General features: G+C 45.6%; 1 protein-coding gene across 6 annotated transcripts in view; it reads left to right on the forward strand.

Moving 5' to 3' along the window:
- The window catches only part of ARFGAP1 (ARF GTPase activating protein 1), a 37,639-nt gene extending 31,052 nt beyond the window's left edge, over positions 1 to 6,587 (forward strand). For 4 of the 6 annotated variants that reach the window (XM_075350427.1, XM_075350430.1, XM_075350431.1 and 1 more), the window contains 2 exons: positions 2,560 to 2,630; positions 4,302 to 6,587. In XM_075350427.1, the coding sequence (XP_075206542.1) occupies positions 2,560 to 2,630; positions 4,302 to 4,650 (420 nt within the window). In that variant the 3' untranslated portion in view covers positions 4,651 to 6,587. Of the gene's footprint in view, positions 1 to 2,553; positions 2,631 to 4,301 lie in introns of all 6 variants that reach the window. The other 2 variants (XM_075350426.1, XM_075350428.1) reach the window with 1 other exon arrangement.
- Positions 6,588 to 24,191: the final 17,604 nt, after the last annotated feature.

The following is a 24,191-nucleotide window of genomic DNA, read 5'->3' on the forward strand; positions in this document are numbered from 1 at the left end:
TAAATGTGATTGACTTATTCTGAACACAACCCCATGTCCAATTATAAGAGGGTGTTCACATTTATGCAACCTTATTTTAGTGTTTTCATTTTCCCCTCTAAAATGATTTATTGTTCAATGACTTTGTACAGGTTATCGGTGACATTAAAGGTGGAAAATGTTATTTTTAAATTTTATTTTTTTTTGTTTACCTGGCATTTTAACATAGGCGTGCAGACTTTTTATATCCATGGTATGTATCTATGACTAGGCAGTCCCCAACTTACCAACATCTGTCTTGCGTACGACACCTAGTTATGAACGTTTATCTTTAAAAACCCCAAAAAACGAATACTTCACCGTTGACTTCTCAGGCCGCCTGCCATCTGGTCCTCAGATGTTTGTAATTCGGGGCTACCTTTTATATACGTGTGTACTTACATGACGACACTGTGCGTGCATGTCCACGCCTTCAGTCAGAGGTATATTTTTGGAGTCTTGCCTATATATGTGACAGAAGGAATACGGTGCATTATATTGCAAATTGACTCCTATTGTAAAAAGTATAGTGTGTAGCATACCAATGTATAAAAAATATACAGTGGTACCTTGGTTTACGAGAACAATCCGTTCTGGGAGTGTGCTTGTAAACCAAGTTACTCGTCTAGCAAAGCAAAATTTCCCATAGGAAATATGCAAGCTCAGACAATTCGTTACACAACTTGTGCAATGTCCCCTATTGTGCCATTGCACGCACGCGCGCGCGTATATATACATACATACTCACATATATACACACACATATATACACACACACATATATATATATATATACACACACATACACACTCTTCACCTTACCCTCTGTTCCCTTGCCGGCCTCCTGGTTCTTGTAGTCCGCAGGTACAGTATGTGTATCTGGTAACCATCGCGACGATGCAGGAGCTTCCGCTGTCAGCGTCCACGTCATACACAGGAGCCGCTTGCCTCTGATTGGTCAGTGCGCTGCCTTTGAGAAGCGCTGACAGTGGAAGTTCCTCCATCATCGCGATGGTTACCCGATATACATCCTGTACCGGCGGACTACAAGAACCAGGAGGCCGGTGAGGGAACAGAAGGTAAGGTAAGCATAGTGTGTGTGTGTACTGCAAGAGCGGGTCAGAGCGCAGTGAAAGTATGGAACCGGAAGCGTGTGCGGTGAGTATTTGCTCGAACAGCAAAGATTGCTCGTAAACGGAGTTACAAATTTACAGCCAGCTTTGCCCATATAGCAAAATATTCGCACACCAAGTTACTCATAAACCGAGGTTCCACTGTAATTCTCTTCCTTCCAAGACAACGCCACCGGATTTTCCCAAACGACTGCAGCCCAATGGATACAATAAACCTGTGTGTCTGGAGATTTTCTGTTGTGTATAGGGCAAATGCCTTTGTTTTAAGTGAGGAATGGGTTAGAAGGAAATTGAGGTCCCTTTTTAAAAGGTCCCATTTTATGAAATATCGGCCTATCACTGGCCTTGGGCTACAAGTCTGCAGTCCTCATCATGCGCACTGTGAGGCTTCACCGATGCCGAGAGCATGCGGTCACATGACCACAAATTTTCGACCTGTACATTTCCGGCCACATTCCCACTAGGCTGTATCCGGCCCAAGCTTGTGTCTGATTACATTCACTTCAGTGGTCATGAGCTGCTGTATTAGGCGAGCCACCTTTTGTGATGGAGCCACCTTTTGTGATGTCATTTTCATGCCTTTTTTCATTTGACGTCATTGCAGCAGCTCATAATCTATATACCCAATCCCTGAGACATGCCGAGCTGTACAGTGGGGGGTAGACTTCAATCCCATGCTATGGGCACAAAACCCAGAGTATGGGCACTCATGTAGTGTAAGCTTGGCCCGCCTGATCCTGGGGGAGTCTTGGCATTAGGCTACTTTCACACATCCGGCTTGAGCTCTGCGGCTCAATCCGGCTGTGCAAGCTATGCAACGGATGCGGTGAAAACACCGCATCCTTTGCATAAGTTTTTCCCTTGCGGCCCGTCCGGTTTTTGCCGCTTGCGGCATGCTACTGAGCATGCGCAGTGGCAAAAACCGCATGCGGCGGCCGGATGCGGTTTTTGCCGCATCGCGCCGCATCCGGCCGCCATAGGCATGCATTGAGAGATGCGCCGCATCGGCCGAATGCGGCGCGATGCGTTTTTTTTTGCCGCACGAAAAAACGTGCCAGGCAACGTTCCATCCGGCCGCCGCATCGGCTAAATCTGCCGCATGCGGCAAAAATTGGACGGAACGCAAGGTCATGCGGCACAATGCGGCACTAATTAAAGTCTATGCAGGAAAATCGCAACCGGCAGCAAAAAAAAACGGTTGCGATTTTCCTGCAAAGTGCCGGATTGTGCCGCAGAAGAAAAACCGGATGTGTGAAAGCAGCCTTAGCTACAGAGGTGGCTCAGAGGTTAAGACACACAATGCATTATATTAGAGCTTTGTGTTATACAGGCGGTCCTGGGGGTCTCCCTGCCACATTACCAGCGCTGTGTGAGTGACACCTAACACTGGTGCATTTTACAGGTTCAGGGTGTCGGTACCAAGAGCTGGAGAGATGTCACCACGTTTTTTTCAGGCAAAAGTGAAGACAACATGGAAGGGTGAGTGACCATCGTCTGCCGCTAATCCCCCACCCAATAAGTTTAACGGTGTATTCCCCTACCTGGATATAGCCTGGATCTGCTCTCTGGTGCTAATATTACCCCCCTCCGTGCTGTACACAACAAAACTGGGCATTTACCACAATTGTATCCAGTATCCTCGGCCTGATGGAAGATTCAGCTGCGCCTACATAGTATAACAAATGGCAGGAGATGGGATTGTGCTGTTGATGTGCCCTCCACTGGGTGAAATTCTACAGCCCTCCCCCCCCCATCCCCATAGACTTAAGATAGCTGGACGACCCTGTGTTCTCTGAGAGAGCCTCTGCCAGACTCCTCTGGTCACTGAGGACAAAGGGGATCTGCATTCTGAAATTAGATATGCTGGATCCTTCTCTGCTCCAGTACCACCTGTTGGGGGCTTCTATACACATTAGACTTGGCCGGACCCACCAATACCAGACGGCCGATCATTTTGTTTTCGCCGATGAAAGCTGCCTCCAGAGGAGTCAGGTAGCGGCTGTCTTGTCGGGAAGACGGGAGCGCTCCGCTTGTGATGGTAGCATAATGTGTATGGGGCCCTAACAAACCCCCTGGTTGGAGTTGTATTAGGGGGCACTGGCCTGAACCAGTATGTCTTCATTCACTGACACAAAGGAGAAATCTGTAAATGGTCTTAAAGAAATAGTGTATTTCCCAGTACCATGTCTTTACAGGGACTCTCAGCAGATTTCTGCAATGTAACCTGAAGACTGCATGATGCAAGTGTTAAAACAGAGATTTCAGCCCTGCCTCTGTTATCTGCCTTTTTATGTTTACCTGCAAAGTTAGCTTAAAGCTGCTTTCACGCTTCAGTTTTTTGCTGTCAGGCACAATCCGTCGAAAAAACTAATGCGACGAATCCAGCAAAAAACGGATCACTTGCATCAGTTTTTTCCATCAGTTCCTTTAGTTTTTGACAGATCCGGTGTGATACTGAGCATGCGCAGTTCAAAAAAACGGATCCGGTGGCCGGATCCATTTTTTGCCGAATCTGGCGTCCATAGGCTTCCATTATAAAACACGCCGGATCCGGCGCAATCTGTTTTTGGTTTTTTTTTGCCAGACACAATAACATTCACTTCAACATTTCATCCGGCCGCCGGACAAGTATATTTTGCCGGCAAAAAACGGATGAAACGTAAGGCAATCCGGCACAGTCCGGTGCTAATGAAAGTCTATGGGGGGAAAAACGGATGCGGCGGCAACAGACGCCGGATCCTTTTTTTCATGTTTTTGCTGGACTGTGCCTGATGGCAAAAAACTGATGTGTGAAAGCAGCCCATGCCTGTTATCTTTATCATTAGTGGGTCTCAGCAGTGAGTGGTAGTTCGACTCCACCCCCTCTGTGATCAGCAGCTTCTGTATATGGAAATGCACACTGATAGCCTGGTGTGGGCGGGGGCAGCTCTCAGCTCGGATACATGCAAAATCTAAAATTTTTCACTGTCAGATTGGCTGCAGCCTGTAAGCTAAGTGATACATCATTGAATTCAGGATCTCTGCCTGCATCATGCTGCTCTCAGATGAGGTAGCAAGAACCTGGTGACAGATTCAGGCCAGGGGCTGCATATATGGAGAACATTATTGGCAATTACTGTGAAGAGTAATGTGACTTTTCCTTTCTCGCAGCTCCCATTCTGGAGAAGGCTACCAGCAGGCCAGTGATGGTGCCGATAGTTATCAGAATGCCACCCCGGGAAAATCCTTTTGGGAGACATTTGGCAGCTCGGAAGAATTAAAGAAGCCAACAAAATCTCCCAGCGGGGACAGCTGGACCTTCCCTGAAAACGCCACCGAGAGGAAGAGCTCTGACAGCTGGGAGGTTTGGGGGTCCGGGACCACCTCTAACAACAAGAACAGCAACAGTGACAGCTGGGAGAACTGGGACAGCCACTGGGATTCCGAAGGAAAGGGCAAAAAGGGTGGCAGTAGTCAGCCACCTGCTACAGATGAGGGGTGGGACAGCTCCAACTGGTAGAGTATTGGGAGAGGGGTGTCAGATGGGCGATATAGAGCAGAGGGGAACCCAATTTCCAATTATGTCATCATAGGCTGTGGAAGGAACATGGCGGCTGACGTCAGTCTTGTCCGAGCCAGGGTAATACCTCGTCGGTGTTTGCCTCTCCTGATAATTGGGAATGTGGGGCTCGCTGGGTCTGTTCAGTATTGGTCCTTCCATGAGTCGTCATCCGTGGTTCGTTCCTCCCTCTGCTCTCCTCCCTCCAGATCTCCCATCCTTGTATTAAAGCTGCGGGAACGTGCCCCACGTGTTTCCCCTCTGACAATATGTAGCACCCCCTTCTGTGTGGTGATGTGCAGAGATCGTAATGGCTGCGCTCTGTGCCATTCAGAGGTTCATTTTCTGTATCCAGTGGACATTGTGCTTCTCTCCTCCAGTGTATAAGTAGCTTGGATGACTCCAATCGTGATTGCGGAAGATGTGACGTCTTACATCCCTGTGCCCCCCGTCCCATATACCTCATAACAGCCTTTAACCCATTGTGCTGCTTTCTCTTTTATACTGCGGTGTACACCAGGTAAAGTGCAATCCACTCTAAATATATAGTTAAAGGGGCTGTCCACCGTTTCAGGACAATTTTCTTATCTAAATGCATGCATTTTGGGCTTACAAAAAAAAAATCATCATTTTTGCGTTTGCATTTGGTTACACTTTGTAGCCTTTACATTCTCATAGGTTACCTGCACATTTAGCTTTGATGTGGTCTGAGGTCATAAACCAGCTAAGAGGAGGCCACAAAGAGACCTTTAGACTGAGCTCACTGATGGATTCTCAGTTACCTCTTAAGCTTAAAATACACTGCTACACAGAGGCTATAGAGGGCAAGCGGTGCAGAAATCATTTTAAGCCCCTGTTACGTGCATTTATATAATGTAAAGGTTTCCAAACCTGGACCACCACTTTTAATTGTGAAACTACATGTTTAGATCCAGACATATCAAAGATTTGGAGGTCTCTGGATCCGGACCCCACTAATTACAACTGACATGTCAATGGATTTTGAAAAGTGCAGGTACACGTTAACCTTTTCTTCACCGAAGTGACTCTGGCTCAGCGGCAGTGTCTGCTGGCAGTCGCAGGTAGTCTGAAAGTCAGCTTCTGCCTCATCAGAGGCTATGGCTGCTGCTCTCTCCTGACACTGTACTTTACACTGCAGCTCTGATTGTCTATAAACACAAAGGCACCAATAAGTGGGGGCTGATTTTATATTACAGGATCTCCACTCTCGTTAGTGCATAGCGTTTAATGGGTCTCGCTCCCCCTACTGGTACTAAACTGTATAGCTAGTGACTCCCATGACACCCAGGGTTGCGATGCACTGATGCAGTTACTGTAGGATTTGGGGGAGGTCTCCCATAATCATGGTCTGGGGTGGATCTGCACTCTCTCTGGTGGTCTCCAGGAGAAGAGAACGTTTATCATTTTGCTGTATTCTCCGTTGGGAGTTTGGGGGGTCCCGTCTTCTTAAAATTTATCATGGCTTCTATATAGAAATCGATATTTTGATAATTCTAGCTGAAGAGTATTAAACGTCTGTAGATCCCCGTGAGGGTACGCTGTGACCGCCCAGCTGGATCTGAACGATAACCCAATCTTTGTGCTGTAGGATGGCAGTCTGCAAACGGCTGATGTCAATTGGCTGAAAAACTACAACCCCCCCAATATGCTGTGATCCCCTGATTCACTCCACAGAACATTCCATCAGTTTTTCTTTTTATCCTCCATGTCGTCCCTGTTGCTATAAAATATGGAAACGTTCCATCCCTCATCTACGGGAGAGGGACTGTCGCTGTGCAATATGTCGCTGGTCTCATTGAAGGGTTCTGATATCATATATTATATATATTTATTACCTAGTGATCTTGTCATTCAGAAATAAAGTATGGCCAGACGTCCCCCCATCTTTCTGCGCTTTCTTTTCTTTTTTTTTTCTCTAAGGGGGGAGGGTACATGTGAAAAAAAATGGTCACTGTGGGTAGATCTCTGGCTAGCACCCAATGAAGAAAACTACAGGGAGCATGAAAGGCTGATAACAGGGAACAACAGCAGGAAGAGACAATTTGCTTTAAGGTCCCTTTACACACTGCAACATCGCTAGCGATATCGCTGTAACGTCACCGGTTTTGTGACGTAATAGCGACCTCCCCAGCGACATTGCAGTGTGTGAAACGCATCAGCGACCTGGCCCCCGCTGTGAGGTCGCTGATCGCTACAAGTCATTCAGGACCATTTTTTGGTCCTTTGTTTCCCGCTGTGCAGCAAGCATCGGTGTGTTTGACACCGTTATAACGACTTCGTTAGCGACTTCCCTTTCATACAGCTGCTTTGACACGTCCCCAACGACCAGCTTGGTCGTTCTGCAGGTCCGTATCGCTGCTACGTCGTTGGCCAGGTCTGCCTGTTTGACAGCTCACCAGAGATTTCCAGCGATCCCGGCCAGGTCGAGATCGCTGGTGGGATCGCTAGAAAGTCTCAGTGTGTAAAGGGACCTTTAGGGTTTGTACATCTCATTGTACGCAGAGTTTCTCAGCAGCACACTGCCACTTTAAATAGAATGTAAATGGTGATTGCTAAACCTTCATTTTTTTTGGGGGGGTACGACGAGGCGTAATCAGATGGAGCGTGGTCAAAATTTGGGAACCCCTTTGATGAGCATCAATTCCCACCTTGGATATATAGAAATGAATCCCTTTTGTTTCTTAATTAAAGCTCCACCCTGAATACATATGAAAATTGTTTATATAGCAACTCCCTAATGTAATACTGGAAGCATGAAAGGGAGGGCAGCTGTGTGGCGCTCTAGCTGGTGTGAATCTGCAACCCGCAGGCTGTCAAGGTATGATTGACTTTTAAAATCGTGACACATCAGTCCCATGAGAGAGAGATCTGTGAGTAGTTTTTATAATCTATGTATGACAATTGTGGCCCTCGCTCCATACACCCGGACTGCGGATTGCCAAATCCTCTCATTGTGTAATATTCACACTGTCAGGATTCTGCTCTGTAGCCAGATTGAGTGGTGGTCATTGATCACAACAATGAAATTTGCGGTCACGAGCCAACTAACTACTGTTCCTGGTTCTCACTGTTCCATTGAGCAAAACTGGTGTGAAAGCTCATTGGCACTTGACCACTACTATGCAAATTGTATTCTGAGAAACACTCAGGCACCAGAGCTGACTCCTGACAGTCTGCATAGCACACAATGACCGGGTTCAGCCCTTGCAGAGCCTCAGCTGAAGCCAGGAAACCCTAGTATGTAAATTCATAAGTAGGGATGAGCGGACCCATGTAAGTTCAGGTTTACCGTGTTTGGCCAGATTTTAATTAAAAGTTCAGTTTTAATCCCTTGATCCCAAACTTGATCCCGGAATCGAACTCTATATAAGTCAATGGAGACCCAAACTTCTGTGCCATAAAATGGTCGTAGCAAGGTTTATGGGACTGCAAAAGGAAGCAAAATGGGGGCAAGTGCCCTGCAAACATGTAGATAGGCGATTAAAAAAAAAATAAAAAGTACATGGGGTCCCACCTAATTTTGATAATCATTGCAGGTAAGCCAGACAACTGCAGGCTGCAACCTTCAGCTGTCTGCTTATCTTCTCTGGTTATCAAAAATAGATATAAAATTATTTAAATAAAAAAACCAAAACCTATAATGTGGGGTCCCCCTATTTTTGATAACTAACCAAGGTAAAGCTGAAATGTGGTATTATCTGGCTAGGAAGGGTCATGGTTATTTGGCCCCTCCCAGCCTAAATATAGCAGCCCGCAGCCACTGCCGAAGTGGCGCATCCACTAGATGTACCAATTCTGGCTCTTTGCTCGTCTCTTCCTCATTGCCCTGGTGTGATGGCAATCTGGGTAATTTTTTTTTTTTTTTTTTTAGGTTGATGTCTGCTATGAATTGACAGCTCGAATCAAGCCCAGGGGTTAGTAATGTACAGGTGTCTATCAGACCCCTCCATTACTCATCCGGCAAGTTTAAAAAAAAAAAAGCACGTGGAGTCTCTCCTATATTCTTGATAACCATCCAAGGTAAAGGAGACAGCTGTGTGTTGAAGCTCGCAGTTGTTTGCGTTTAACTGCGCTGGCTATCAAAAATAGGCTGGAGCCCGCGTAATTTCTTTTTTGTTCACAGCAGCGTGCAGGCAACTTTCGCATGCAATAAAGCTTGTTGATTGTATGTTAAAAAAGTGCAGCCAAACAGCACCTGACCTCTGACTTTAAAAGAGAAAAAAAAAGTTTGCGTTCGAGACCCGATGTCCGGTACATACCCTGAACTTTACCATTCGGGTTCACTCATCCCTATTCATACGATGATGGCTGCATTGTGACCTTTGTGAAAAATGGGGTATAATTGGGGGTTCAAATTAGAGAAAAAAAATGTCTGATCTCACATTTTCAGATTTTAATTTACTTTTTTTTTTTTTTGGTGTGATATTTGCCAAAATCCTTATGAGTCTAAGGTTATTTTCTTAGAGCCAGGTTCAGACTGAGTATAAGAACTTCTTCCGAGTCCATATTATAACAATGAGCAAGATGGCAGCTCGGCTTTCCAGGTAATGATGACACACACTAAGAATACCGTATTCATCAGCAGCATCGTGTAGCTGGTTTCCAGTTAGGAGCGGCCTTTTTGTCCCCCTGTAATGTAGACTGAAGACAGAAATAGGCAATGATCAATCATGCAATCTCTGGATTTCATGTGTGACCAATTGTGATCAAAGGATCAGCCTTGTACCATACATCTTGACCACAACTATCAATTTGCTACAACATTTATTAATGCATGGCCTTAGTTTTAAATTTAAACCAACATTCGTTAACTAAGGAAAAAGTTGGGGCTCATCTGTTCACTTCAATGAAGAGAGCAGCCATGTTTTACTTGTACAGCCCCTTTAAAAATGACTCCTGTCTGTTGATCAGGTGGGAGGAAAGCAGAGCTCTGCTGCCACCTATGTGTCACAAAAGGGTACTGCATGGATTTGATAGGACAGTGCAAGAAGTCGGGTACCCTGAACATAACTTGTATAGGCTTGGTGACCGTCACACCTAGACATGTGCTGATGTTTATACCGCTCCTGTGTAATTTATTTCATTAGCTTTGTACTGAGTATTACTTTTTAATTGTGAATATACTTGTGGTGGGGGTGAGGGCTGACACTGGCACTCCATTACCCATCTTTTATCCCAAGTGCCCCCCCCCTCCTCATGGTGCCTGCATATATGTGGAGTGCTGTATTTTTATGTTCCTATTGTCAAGATCATAGGAATTGCTCTGCTGTCATATCAGAGATAATGATGAGCTCCAAGAAGACTGGAAAATAAAATTCAACTTGGAGAATCCTGACTTCTGTGTCCCTTACTATATATGTGTTTAAAGAAACATGAAGATCAATTCTTTATATAGTTATTCTAATATACCAGATGTACGTATATAATTATATACAGCATATACCCAGGTCACACCAGCATGCTCCATATCACGATATACAGAAGATGTATACGGTAACTTATACAAGCTGTAGATTATATACACATACAAAGATACATACATACAGTGCTGGCCATAAGTATTGGCACCCCTGCAATTCTGTCAGAGAATACTCAGTTTCTTCCTGAAAATGATTGCAATCACAAATTCTTTGGTATTATCTTCATTTATTTTGCTTGCAATGAAAAAACACAAAAGAGAAAAACAAAAATCAAATCATTGATCGTTTCACACAAAACTCCAAAAATGGGCCAGACAAAAGTATTGGCACCCTTAGCCTAATACTTGGTTGCACAACCTTTAGCCAAAATAACTGCGAACAACCGCTTCCAGTAACCATCAATGAGTTTCTTACAATGCTCTGCTGGAATTTTAGACAATTCTTCTTTGGCAAACTGCTCCAGGTCCCTGAGATTTGAAGGGGGCCTTCTCCAAACTGCCATTTTGAGATCTCTCCACAGGTGTTCTATGGGATTCAGGTCTGGACTCATTGCTGGCCACTTTAGTAGTCTCCAGTGCTTTCTATCAAACCATTTTCTAGTGCTTTTTGAAGTATGTTTAGGGTCATTGTCCTGCTGGAAGACCCATGACCTCTGAGGGAGACCCAGCTTTCTCACACTGGGCCCTACATTATGCTGCAAAATTTGTTGGTAGTCTGCAGACTTCATAATGCCATGTACACAGTCAAGCAGTTCAGTGCCAGAGGCAGCAAAGCAACCCCAAAACATCAGGGAACCTCCGCCATGTTTGACTGTAGGGACCGTGTTCTTTTCTTTGAATGCCTCTTTTTTTTTCCTGTAAATTCTGTTGATGGCTGTTCCCAAAAAGCTCTACTTTTGTCTCATCTGACCAGAGAACATTCTTCCAAAACGTTTTAGGCTTTCTCAGGTAAGTTTTGGCAAACTCCAGCCTGGCTTTTTTATGTCTCGGGGTAAGAAGTGGGGTCTTCCCGGGTATCCTACCATACAGTCCCTTTTCATTCAGACGCCGACATAGTACAGGTTGACACTGTTGTACCCTCGGACTGCAGGGCAGCTTGAACTTGTTCAAATGTTAGTCAAGGTTCTTTATCCACCATCTGCACAATCTTGCGTTGAAATCTCTTGTCAATTTTTCTTTTCCTTCCACATCTAGGGAGGTTAGCCACAGTGCCATGGGCTTTAAACTTCTTTATGACACTGCGCACCGTAGACACAAGGTTCTTTCAGGTCTTTGGAGATGGACTTGTAGCCTTGAGATTGCTCATGCTTCCTCACAATTTGGATTCTCAAGTCCTCAGACAGTTCTTTGCTCTTCTTTCTTTTCTCCATGCTCAATGTGGTACACACAAGCACACAGGACAGAGGTTGAGTCAACTTTAATCCATGTCAACTGGCTGCAAGTGTGATTTAGTTATTGCCAACACCTGTTAGGTGCCACAGGTAAGTTACAGGTGCTGTTAATTACACAAATTAGAGAAGCATCACATGATTTTTCAAACATTGCCAATACTTTTGTCCCTTTTTTATGTTTGGTGTGGAATTATATCCAATTTGGCTTTGACAATTTTTTTTCCATTGAAGACAAATTAAATGAAGATAATACCAAAGAATTTGTGATTGCAATCATTTTCAAGAAGAAACTGAGTATTATCTGACAGAATTGCAGGGCTGCCACTACTTTTGGCCAGCACTGTATATGTGTATATGTATATGTATATGTGTAATATATATATATATATATATATATATATATATATATATATATATATATATATATATATATATATATATATATATATATAATGTGTGTGTGTATATATATATATATATATATATATATATATTATATATAATATACACAGTACAGATCAAACGTTTGGACATACCTCATTCAAAGAGTTTTCTTTATTTTCATGACTAAAAATTGTAGATTCACATTGAAGGCATCAAAACTATGAATTAACACATGTGGAATGAAATACTTAACAAAAAAGTGTGAAACAACTGAAAATATGTCTTATATTCTAGGTTCTTCAAAGTAGCCACCTTTTGCTTTCATTACTGCTTTGCACACTCTTGGCATTCTCTTGATGAGCTTCAAGAAGTAGTCACCGGAAATGGTTTTCCAACAGCCTTGAAGGAGTTCCCAGAGATGCTTAGCACTTGTTGGCCCTTTTGCCTTCACTCGGTGGTCCAGCTCACCCCAAACCATCTTGATTGGGTTCAGGTCTGGTGACTGTGGAGACCAGGTCATCTGGCGTAGCACCCCATCACTCTCCTTCTTAGTCAAATAGCCCTTACACAGCCTGGAGGTGTGTTTGGGGTTATTGTCCTGTTGAAAAATAAATGATGGTCCAACTAAACGCAAACCAGATGGAATAGCATGCCGCTGCAAGATGCTGTGGTAGCCATGCTGGTTCAGTATGCCTTCAGTTTTGAATAAATCCCCAACAGTGTCACCAGCAAAGCACCCCCACACCATCACACCTCCTCCTCAATGCTTCACGGTGGGAACCAGGCATGTAGAGTCCATCCGTTCACCTTTTCTACAAAGACACGGTGGTTGGATCCAAAGACCTCAAATTTGGACTCATCAGACCAAAGCACAGATTTACACTGGTCTAATGTCCATTCCTTGTGTTCTGTAGTCCAAACAAGTCTCTTCTGCTTGTTGCCTGTCCTTAGCAGTGGTTTCCTAGCAGCTATTTTACCATGAAGGCCTGCTGCACAAAGTCTCCTCGTAATAGTTATTCTAGAGATGAGAATGTGTGTCCAAACTTTTGGTCTGTACCACACACACACACACACACACACACTCACACTAGAAGTTGGCCCGATTCTAACACATCGGGTATTCTAGAATTTATTGTATAGTTAATGTATGATTTTTGTTATATATATATAGATGTTGTGTGTAGTTGCCAAGTGTTTGTGAAGGGCGCTGTAAATGTTCTGGGTGTGGGAGTGTGTGAGAGCGGTGTTTGTGTGTTGCGTTGTGTGTGGAGCGCTGTGTGTCTGCAGCGTTGTGTGTGTGTGTGGGGTGTGTGTGTGTTTTGGGGGGGAGGTATGTTTTGTGCATTGTGTGTGTGTATTGGAGGAGTAGTAGTCCTGGGGGGAGAGGAGGATAGTAGGAGGAGTAGTCCTGGGGGGTGAGGAGGATAATGGAGTAGTCCTGGGGGGTGAGGAGGATAATAGATGGAGTAGCCCTGGGGGGAGAGGAGGATAATAGAAGGAGTAGTCCTGGGGGGAGAGGAGTATAATAGGAGGACTAGTCCTGGGGGGGGGGGAGAGTATTATAGGAGGAGTAGTCCTGGGGGGAGAGGAGGATAATAGGAGTAGTCCTGGGGAGAGAGGAGGATAATAGGAGGAGTAGTCCTGGGGAGAGGTGTCTAATAGGAGGAGTAGTCCTGGGGGGAGGTGTCTAATAAGTGGAGTAGTCCTGGGGGAGGTGCCTAATAGGAGGAGTAGTCCTTGGGGGAGGTGTCTAATAGGTGGAGCAATCCTGGGGGGAGATGTATAGGTGCCCAATGTGTGTGGTGGGGGCGTGGCCGGGCGGGCACAGTGTGTGGGGGGGCGTGGCCGCCGGCTGTCCTCGACATTTCCGTGCCCTTTGTCACGATCCCCTGTGACCGGAGGTCCAGCTCCTACTAGGCCCAGACCACCGTCTGCCAACTAGTTACTTCCAAGGAGCCCGACCTCCTGACTTCCTAACTCACTAACTGACACTCCTGACCTTCCCAACCAACCCCCCAAGTGGGCGACCCTATTCCACTCAGGCCGTCCACTGATGTGTTTGGTGGGTGTGGTGCAGAGTGTACCTAGGACTTTAACTAGCTGATGTAGGCAACACCATGTAGTTGGGGACCCGTAAGCAAGGAGGAGGTGGATATTGCACAGAAGAGCAGATTGCACAATACCCTGTGACGACCTGATAGACCAGGGCGTCACAGTAACGTTCTGATTTTTCGGGATCTATGGCTCAGTGATGATTTATTTTTTGCATCTCGAGCTGTCGTTTTTAATGGTACTATTTTTGTGCAGATGCTACGTTTTGTTCACCTATTATTGCATTTTGCGCAAAATTTGCGATGACCAAAAAACGTAATTTTGGCATTTGGAAATTTTTGCTGCTACGCCGTTTACCAATCAGGTTAATTGATTTTATATTTGATAGATCTGGCATTTCTGAGTGTAGGGATACCAAATGTGTGTATATTTTTTATTTTTTTGTTTAATTTTGGGAGGTATTTGAACTTTTAGGGCTGCTTCTCACTTGCGAGTTTCTCGCAGTAGAGCAATGCGAGAAAATCTCGCATTGGAATCGGACACATGTTAGTGAATGATTCAGCTCTCATCTGCGATTTTTTTCTCAGTCCAAATCGGACTGAGAAAAAAATCGCAGCATGCTGCTGTTTTGCGAGTTTCTACTTCGAGCCTCTCCAATGCAAGTCTATGGGAGCGTGTAAAAAATCGGATGTCACGGGACGGCACTCACACCATCCTAGTGACATCCGATTTTCTAAATACATTTCTCGCATGCTTCCTAAAACACTGGAAACGAGCGATGTCTCACAATGTCTGTCAATCACTATTCTCTGTCAGTCGGTCTCCCCCTCTCGGTCTCTATTCTCTCTCTGTTGGTCCGTCACTATCTCTGTCCCTTTCTCACAGTCTGTCGGTCATTTTCCCCTCCTCTCTCATACTTACCGATCCCCGGCGCGGCGCTGCACGGCTTTCTCACTGCTGCGGCGGCTTTTACTATTGTGAAAAAGCCGGCCGCTCATTAAACAATCTCGTATTCCCTGCTTTCCCCGCCCACAGGCGCCTATGATTGGTTGCAGTGAGACACGCCTCCACGCTGAGTGACAGGTGTCTCACTGCACCCAATCACAGCAGCCGGTGGGCGGGTCTATACTGTGCAGTGAAATAAATAAATAATTTAAAAAAATGGCGTGCGGCCCCCCCCCAATTTTAATACCAGCCAGATAAAGCCATACGGCTGAAGGCTGGTATTCTCAGGATGGGGAGCCCCACGTTATGGGGAGCCCCTCAGCCTAACAATATCAGTCAGCAGCCGCCCAGAATTGCCGCATACATTATATGCGACAGTTCTGGGACTGTACCCGGCTCTTCCCGATTTACCCTGGTGCGTTGGCAAATCGGGGTAATAAGGAGTTAATGGCAGCCCATAGCTGCCAATAAGTCCTAGATTAATCATGTCAGGCGTCTATGAGACACCCTCCATGATTGGAGATGTTGCTACCGCCATCTGATGGCCTAAGATCTTTAAGGTCAATCTAGACCTTTTAAATGGCTATTTATTTGCACATCATTATTTCAGGAAAGAGTCAGTTTAAAAATATGTGATTTACAGAATGGTTCTATTTCCAATCCAAAGCTCTCCTCTTCAGATTATCACCAGTTTCACAAGTGCCCAAGGGAAGCTCTCCAGGTTTTTGGTATAGATATCCAAGGTAGAAGAAATCGGGTTTTATGCCGCTCTGAAATCACGGATTCCAAGGTTAATTTAATTCCGTTATTGTTTATACAGGTCAACGCGTTTCAGAGATATATCCATCTCCTTCAGCAGGACATCAAAGGAACAATGAGGGTTTTTGGTATATAATTTGAGAGCAGCAGAACATTGGGCCCCTCAAACTGTTTTAGGCTCTGTGCGCACTTGCCGGTTTTTGCCACATGTTTCGCTGCATGTTATGTTCATAACATCTCTGCAGTGATTCACCAGCAAAACCTATGGGGAAAGAAAATGCTATGCGCACTATGCGGATTTTGACAGCTGCATGTTTTGCTGCGGGATTCCCGCAGCAAAACAATTGCATGTCACTTCTTTTCCGCACGTCGCTGCGGCATTTCACTCCATTGACTGCAATGTAATTCCCGCAGGGAATAACGCAGGCAGCAAATTCTGTGCGGTTCATTGCGTTTTCCTGCGTTATTCCCTCCGGTATTTTGCGGTTTACCTGCGGTAATGTACATTACCTGCGGTTTGCAGGGAAGGGATGTCAATATCACAGGAAGAGGAAGCGGAGCAGAGAGTAAACACACACACACACACACACACACACACACACACACACACACACACACACACACACACACACACAGAACACACACATCGCACACAAACATATAGAATACACATACAAATCAAACGGACATATAGAAAAAAAACACGTGATCTCCACCCTATTTTTACCGTCCAGCCGAGGTAAACACACAGCGGCGGCCTGGTATTCTCAGGCTGGGGAATGCGAGGGCCAGGGTTAATGTACCCCCCCCCTCCCTGCAGCCGAGAATATCAGCTCGCAGCTGCCCCGGGACTGTCGCATTCATTAGCCATGATCAAGCCACTAAGTCCAGGCTTGATCATGGCAGCGTCTATGAGACAGCTGACACGATCAACCCGTAAGTAAAGTGAAAAAAAAAACACACACCAAAAAATCCTTCATTTTAAATAAAACACTAAAAAGCCCCTGTTTCACCCTTTTATTAACGCCCCCAACACACCGCTCCGGCGTAATCCACGTCCTGAGATGCTTGCATCCAGCCGCGACTGACACACAGCGCTGAATGCAGCCTCGCAACGAGACAGCAGAGGTAATTACAGGTCATTTCCCACGGCCGGTAATGTGAACAACACATTACCGCTCGGGAGAAATGCAGCGTGTGCTCACAGGGACTCTATCTATCTATCGCCTATCTATTCTCAGAAGGAAATTACTTTTTTTTTTCTTTTTTTTTCTTTTTTCAATGTGCTTTATTGCATTGAATGCATTAAAACACATGTACCCACCCGCACGCGGCAATACCGTGAACAATACCGCGGTAAACCGCATGCAGTTTTTGGGTGTGGTTTGCCGCTTTTTTTTAACGCGGGTGCGGTAATCTTTCAGACCCTGCGGAATTTTCTTAAGAAAATTACGTTTTCCAGTGCGCACAGGGCCTTATACACATGTAATTCAGTGAAGGATGAACTCATTTGAACCTTTATATTGTCAATCCGTTACTAGAATCTTGAAAAATCCACATTTTTATTAGTTATGCAAATGAGGTGTTACGTGCTATGTTTTGGGCTGCCGCTTCTGGGGCCGCTCGGATCCGGGTTCGCTGCTGCGGCTCGAGTGGTGACCGGACCTGGGCTCGCACAGCCGTCCGTCCTCACAACCATCGGAAGGGGATATTTACAGGGGATCGATGTGTCGGTGACGCCACCCGTGGGTTGCGGTGAGGGATGGTGACACTGCCGCTGCCTGGTGATGGGGCGCCTGGGGCTGATGGAGCGGGGCAGCAAGATGGGATCCCCTCCACGGGTAGGGGAGGTGTAGTCCCGGGGCCCTTTTTGGTACACGGGAGTAATGGCTGCTGGAGGTGGCATACCGGGTTGGTTCGGGGATCAATGGTGTACTCACAGTTCAATAATCACACACAAGTCCAGTGGTAAACCAAGTTGCCAGTGACCGGTTGCCTTTGGTGGGTGTATTCGGGTCCCACACCCGGGTGTAGCAAACAGGGGTCCCTTCCTCCTGCACTCTGTGTTTGTGTCTTCTGTGGGACGACTCCGCATGGAACGGGGAAGTCCACTCCCGGTACTGTGTATGTTTGGGAGCTGTGGCCCGCGACATCTGACCCTTGGGATTTCTGTGGGTTCTGATGGACACCCTATCCCCCGCGTTGGGCTTCCATTTCGCTTTCTGGGCTTCTGGAGAACAAGGCCTGAAACCTCATCCTCTGCTGGTTAATTAACAAGGGGCATGCATTCTTCCTCGTCCTAGGATCCAGGCACCCCGTCTGTGCATGGCCTCTGGACCGGATTCCCGCTGTCGGCAGCGGCGGGCTACAACCCTGCCCCAGTCCACTTAAGGTCTCCTGCAACCGGATCTCTGTCGCCTGTGGCCCTGTTTACTGTCTGCCACCTAGCCAGGTAGTCCAAGGGCCCCTACCCCTAACTCCACATCTGTGTCTGCACTTGACTGCTGTCAGCACTGTTCTGCACTCCACTAACTGAACTCAACTGTCGTGTTCCCGCCCCTGACACCTCAGGACCCCTAGGTGGGTGTTCTCATCCGCCTGATCCCGCCCACTGGTGTGTCCTTATTATCATGAGGGGGTGGCTAGGCTTTAATGGCTATGTGTTGTACAAGGGTGTGGGTTTTTGGTGGTATCAAGGAGGGTGGACTACTTCTGTGACTACCTGGTTTTGCCAGGGCGTCACACTCCCCCTTGGTTGAATACAGCCCATCCTCGGGCTGTCCGGCCACTGACGTTTATTTTTCTGCTTCTGCAATTAGAAAATGTAATAAGCATAAACATTGGGAAAAAAAAACATTTTAAAACTTTTTGTCCCATAAGGGAGGCACATCACTTAAACGTTGCAAGGAACAAGAAAAACATCATCTCGTTCTCATCCGCCTGATCCCGCCCATGGTGTTTCCTTATTATCATGAGGGGGTGGCTAGGCTTTAATGGCTGTGTGTTGTACCTGGGTGTGGGTTTTTGGTGGTATGAAGGAGGGTGGACTACTTCTGTGACTACCTGGTTTTGCCAGGGCGTCACATGCTATGGGCAGGAGAATGCTTGTAATGAAACTCTGCTTCTTCAGGTTGTTAACATTCTTGGCACCTCTCACTCTCTACAGATCAATAGCTGACGTCAGGCGCTGGCCAAGAAATCGTGCGACTGAGCAGATAAGTGATCTCCTCATTTCTGTGTACTACCCTGACCTCCTGAGAGCACGGACTTCAGAATATTGCGTCACGTGCAAAATGACATTAAGCCGGCGCCCTCTTAATGTTTCAAGTCATTTCCAGTTCTAGTACAATATGTCCTGTGAAGTATTCTTCTTATGGTGGAGCTTATTAAAAAGTATTGAAGTTTCTCCACTCCTTCAGTTTGGATGTCAGCGTTTTAGATTATATTACAGCAGATCATTATAATTATATTGTTTTTTATTAAGTTAAACTCTCACTGCTTTCTAAGTCACTACCGTATATCCTGACAGTGATGGACGAGCCTCCTCATCTGCACTGTGCAACTTCCATCTAATCTTATCTATAAAATAATGGTGTCAGAACATTCTTTATCTGAGCTCTATGTGAGGATGTAACTTAAGGCTGCTTTACACCTTACAATTTCTCGTGCGATCGCACCCGCCCCCATAGTTTGTGCGGCACGGGCAATTTCTTGCCCGTGTTGCACAAGGTTGTAACCCCCCGTCACACGTACTCCCCTTCCAAACGACCTCGCTGTGGGCGGCGAACATCCACTTCCTGAATGGCAGGAACAGCGACGTCACACAGCGGCCGGCCAATAGAAGCGGAGGGGCGGAGATGAGCGGGACGTAAACATCCCACCCAACTCCTTCCTTCAGCATTGCCGGCGGGACGAAGGTAAGCTGTGTTCATCGTTCCCGGGGTGTCACACGTAGCGATGTGTGCTGCCCCGGGTACGATGAACAACAGGACGTGCGATTTTTAGAAAATGAGCGATGTGTCAGCGATGAACGAGAAGGTGAGTATTTCTGCTTGTTCATAGATGTCACACGCTACGATATCACTAACGATGCCGGATGTGCGTCACTTACGACGTGACCCCGCCATCTTGTTAGATATATTGTAGCGTGTAAAGCCCGCTTTATACAATGTATTATGGAGGTTAGAAAAGCAATTCTCAGCCTTAAAGGGGTTATACAGGACTGAGCAGTGAACCTATCTATGGCCTGCAACACTCATCCGTGTTTCCGGTACGTGTTTGGTATGTTTTTGCACGTACCGGAGACACGGAGACCAGTGCTACTCTATGGTTGATGGCACACACACGTAAAATCACACGGAACTTGTGTCTGTGTCATAAGTACGTGTGTGCGGTTTTCTACACGGACGACATGTCCTTTTTTTGGCTGGCACCACGTAGGCACGGACCGGCTATAGTCTATAGGTCCACGCCTGCACGGACCGCACACGGAGTATGTCCGTGTTCAGCACGTTTCGTCCGTGTGCGTTTTTAAACGAGCGATCTATTTTTTTTTTTAAATTAAAGTCAGTCTACTTACCTTTTTTTTCTGCTGTTCTCAGTCATACTTACATTGGCGCTCGGTCTTTTTCTTCCCCCGGCTCATACTTACCAATCCCCGATCACCAGCGCGGCGAGGAACAGCTGTGCCGAAAATACGCGGCTTCAATTCATTTGAAAATGCCGGACGCTCATTAATCAATCTACTATTCCCTGCTTCCCCCGCCCACAGGCGCCTATGATTGGTTGCAGTGAGACACCCCACACGCTGAGTGACAGCTGTCTCACTGCATCCAATCACAGCAGCCGTGGGCGGGTCTAAACTGTGCAGTGAAATAAATAAATAATTAAAACGGCGTGCGGTCCCCCCCAATTTTTATTCCAGCCAAGATAAAGCCATACGGCTGAAGGCTGATATTCTCAGGATGGGGAGCCCCACGTTATGGGGAGCTCCCCAGCCTAACAATATCAGCCAGCAGCCGCCCAGAATTGCCGCATACAATAGATGCGACAGTTCTGGGACTCTACCTGGCTCTTCCCGATTTGCCCTGGTGCGTTGGCAATCGGGGTAATAAGGAGTTAATGGCAGCCCATAGCTGCCAATAAGTCCAAGATTAATCATTGCAGGCGTCTATGAGACACCACCAATGATTAACCGGTAAGTTAAAGTTAATAAACACACACAAACGAAAAATCCTTTATTTGAAATAATAAACAATAACAAATACCCTCGTTCACCAATTTATTATGCCCAAATACCCATCCATGTCCGGCGTAGTCCACGGAGGTCCAGTGTCGCTTCCAGCTCAGCTACATGAAGGTGACAGGAGCTGCAGAAGAACACCGCCGCTCTTATCACCTCCATGCATCAACTGAGGTGAGTAGCGTGATCAGCTGAGCTGTCACTCAGGTTACTCGCGGCCACCACTGGATCCTCTACCTGTGACAGCAAGTCGCCCGAGTGACAGCGATGAAGTCACAGGTGAGTTGCGTTCTTGGATCCAGCTAGCCGCGGGTAACCTGAGTGACGGCAGCGCTAATTGTGCTGCTCAATTCTGTCACTCGGGATTAGCGGTCACCGGTGAGTTTTTCACGGGTGACCGCTAATTAGTACGCGACACAGACAGAGCCGCGGTATGACAATGAAGTCGGGTGAAGTTCATCCGAGTTGATTCTCATCGCGCAACTCTGTCTGCTGTCTGCCGATATGTATCAACGACATTTTACATCACACACACGGACATTACAAACGGACATTCCACGTACACATACACGGACATTTTACACGCACACACGGATAGCATGCGCTATCACACGGATGCCATACGTACCGGAGAAACGCCCAAAAAAAACGGAACACGGACCCAAAAAACGGACCGTGTCACACGTACGTTTTTTATGCGGAAGTGTGTTTTCCGCCTATAGGATAGGTCATGAATGTGAAATTGTTGGAGGTCACCCGGCACCCCCACTGACAAGCTAAAATCAGCCCCTGCTCTGTCCATTGCTTAGTGGCCTCTACCAAGTACTACACTTTATCTGCCATTCAGTCCTGTGGATAGGCCATCAATATTTCAGTCCCAGAATAACCCTTTAAAGGGAATCTGCCAGCAGGTTTTTGCTACTTTACCTGAGATCAGCATAAGGCTATGTACGCACGCTGCGTTTTTTTGACGCTGCGTTTTTGTGCGTTTTTGGCCGCTAAAAACGCACAAAAACGCACCTTCGTCGAAAAAACGCATAAAAAAACGTATGCGTTTTTACCGCGATTTGGTGCGTTTTTGGCTACGTTTTGCTGCGTTTTTGATCTCTGCGTTTTGCTGTGTTTTTCCAATGCATTGCATGGGCGGAAAACGCAGAAAAACGCAGGAAAGAATTGACATGTCCATTTTTTTTTTCAAGCTCAAAAACGCAGCTTAAAAAAACAGTTGTGTGCGGACAGCAAAAATGAAAACTCATAGACTTTGCTGGAGAAGCAAAGTCATGCAGTTTTGAGGCCAAAAACGCACCCGAAAAACGTGCAAAAACGCCGCGAAAAATGAACTGTGCGCACATAGCCTAATATAGGTAAGATGATCCTGATTCCAACTATGTGTCACTTAGTTTCCTGGGTGCAGTAGTTGATACACAATTAGTGTTAGATGTAGCATGTAGCAGAGCTGAGAAAGCTGCTCTTGCACACATCACAGCTGGCTGTACACATTGTCTATTGACAGTGAGCTGCTTATCAGTTGACGTGGTATGTTTAGACGGCTTGGCACGAGTCAGCTGGTCACAGCAATGATAATCTCCTATTGATAAAATCTACAATTTAAGTAAACAGCACACAGCTTAACCCTAGAACGCGCAACCATAGTTATCTACCATAGAAAACAAGTAACCTAGCAAGGCCAAGGCCCCAGGTATGTATTCTAGGGTTAATAAATGACACATTGCTGAAATCACTGTTTCAGCCACTATATCCTGCGGTCTTCAGATTACATAGCAAAAATCTGCTGACAGATTCTCTTTAAAGGGAATCGTTCACCAGGTTTTTGCCACCTAATTTGAGAACAGCATAACTTAGGGGCAGAGATCCTAATTCCAGCGATGTGTCACTTACTGGGCTGCTTAGCATAATTTTAATAAATTCACTGATTAATCAGCAGGAGATTATCATTAGAGGGCTACTTGTCCTGCTGCCAGGTAGTCCAGTATATTGATGAGCTCTGTATAACTGCAAGATCTGCAGCAGAGAACATTAATTGTATCTAAATGACAGCAAACAGCTCAGTAAGTGACACATCGCTGGAATCAGGGTCTCTGTCTTTACATTATGCTGCTCTCAGATGGGGGAGCAAAAACCTGGTGACAGGTTCCCTTTAACGGTACTTTACATTATGGATACATTTTAAGGGAAAATGTTATTGGAAGTTACTATAATACTGCAAGAATGTACAAAAATAACACTACTAAAACACTGCTGGCTACATAAAGAATATCACTACTATTATACTGTTCCAGAATATAACTACTACATTACCGCTCCTATGTACAAGAATATAACTACTATAATACTGCCACTATGTGCATATAACTACTTTAACACTGCCCTCTATGCACAAGTATATACAGTGAAGGAAATAATTATTTGATCTCTTGCTGATTTTGTATGTTTGCCCACTGACAAAAACATGAACAGTCTATAATTTTAAGGGTAGGTTAATTTTACAGTGAGAAATAGAATATCCAAAATAAAATCCAGAAAATCACATTGTATAAATTATATAAATTTATTTGCATTTTGCAGAGACAAATAAGTATAACTCGTTTAAGCTGTCTTAAATTGTCACCTGTATAAAAGACATCTGTCTACAGACTCAGTCAGAAACTAACCTCTATAACATGAGCAAGACCAAAGAGCTTTCTAATGATGTCAGGGACAAGATCATAGACCTGCACAAGGCTGGAATGGGCTACAAAACCATAAGTAAGACGCTGGCTGAGAAGGAGACAACTGTTGGTCCAATAGTAAGAAAATGGAAGACATAAAAAATGAGTGTCAGTCGACATCTATCTGGGGCTCCATGTAAAATCTCACCTCAGAGGTTATCCACGATCAATATTATTTTTTTAAATAAAGTATTTTTTGTCTGATAGATACTTCTCCATTACAAACACCAGGGCTTGATACCAGTTGACACCCCACCACTGACATCAACCCCCAAAACCATTACTCTGATTGCCACCGCGCCAGGGCAATTGGGAAGACCTGCGGCGAAGTGCCAGAATTGGAGCATCTTGTGATGTTCCCTTTCTGGGGCAGCTGTGGGCTGGTATTTTTAGACTGGGAAGGGTTCAAGAACTCTGGACCTTCCTAGCCCAATAATTTCAGCCCACATCTGTCTGCTTTACCTTTGCTGGGTATTCAAAATGGAGAGGGTCCTTGTTTTTTCGTTCGATTATTTATTTGGCTAAATAGCTGTACAATCTATCTATCTATCTATCTATCT

This window comes from Anomaloglossus baeobatrachus, chromosome 5 (genome assembly GCF_048569485.1).
Source record: "Anomaloglossus baeobatrachus isolate aAnoBae1 chromosome 5, aAnoBae1.hap1, whole genome shotgun sequence".
Classification (NCBI taxonomy): Eukaryota; Metazoa; Chordata; class Amphibia; order Anura; family Aromobatidae; genus Anomaloglossus; species Anomaloglossus baeobatrachus.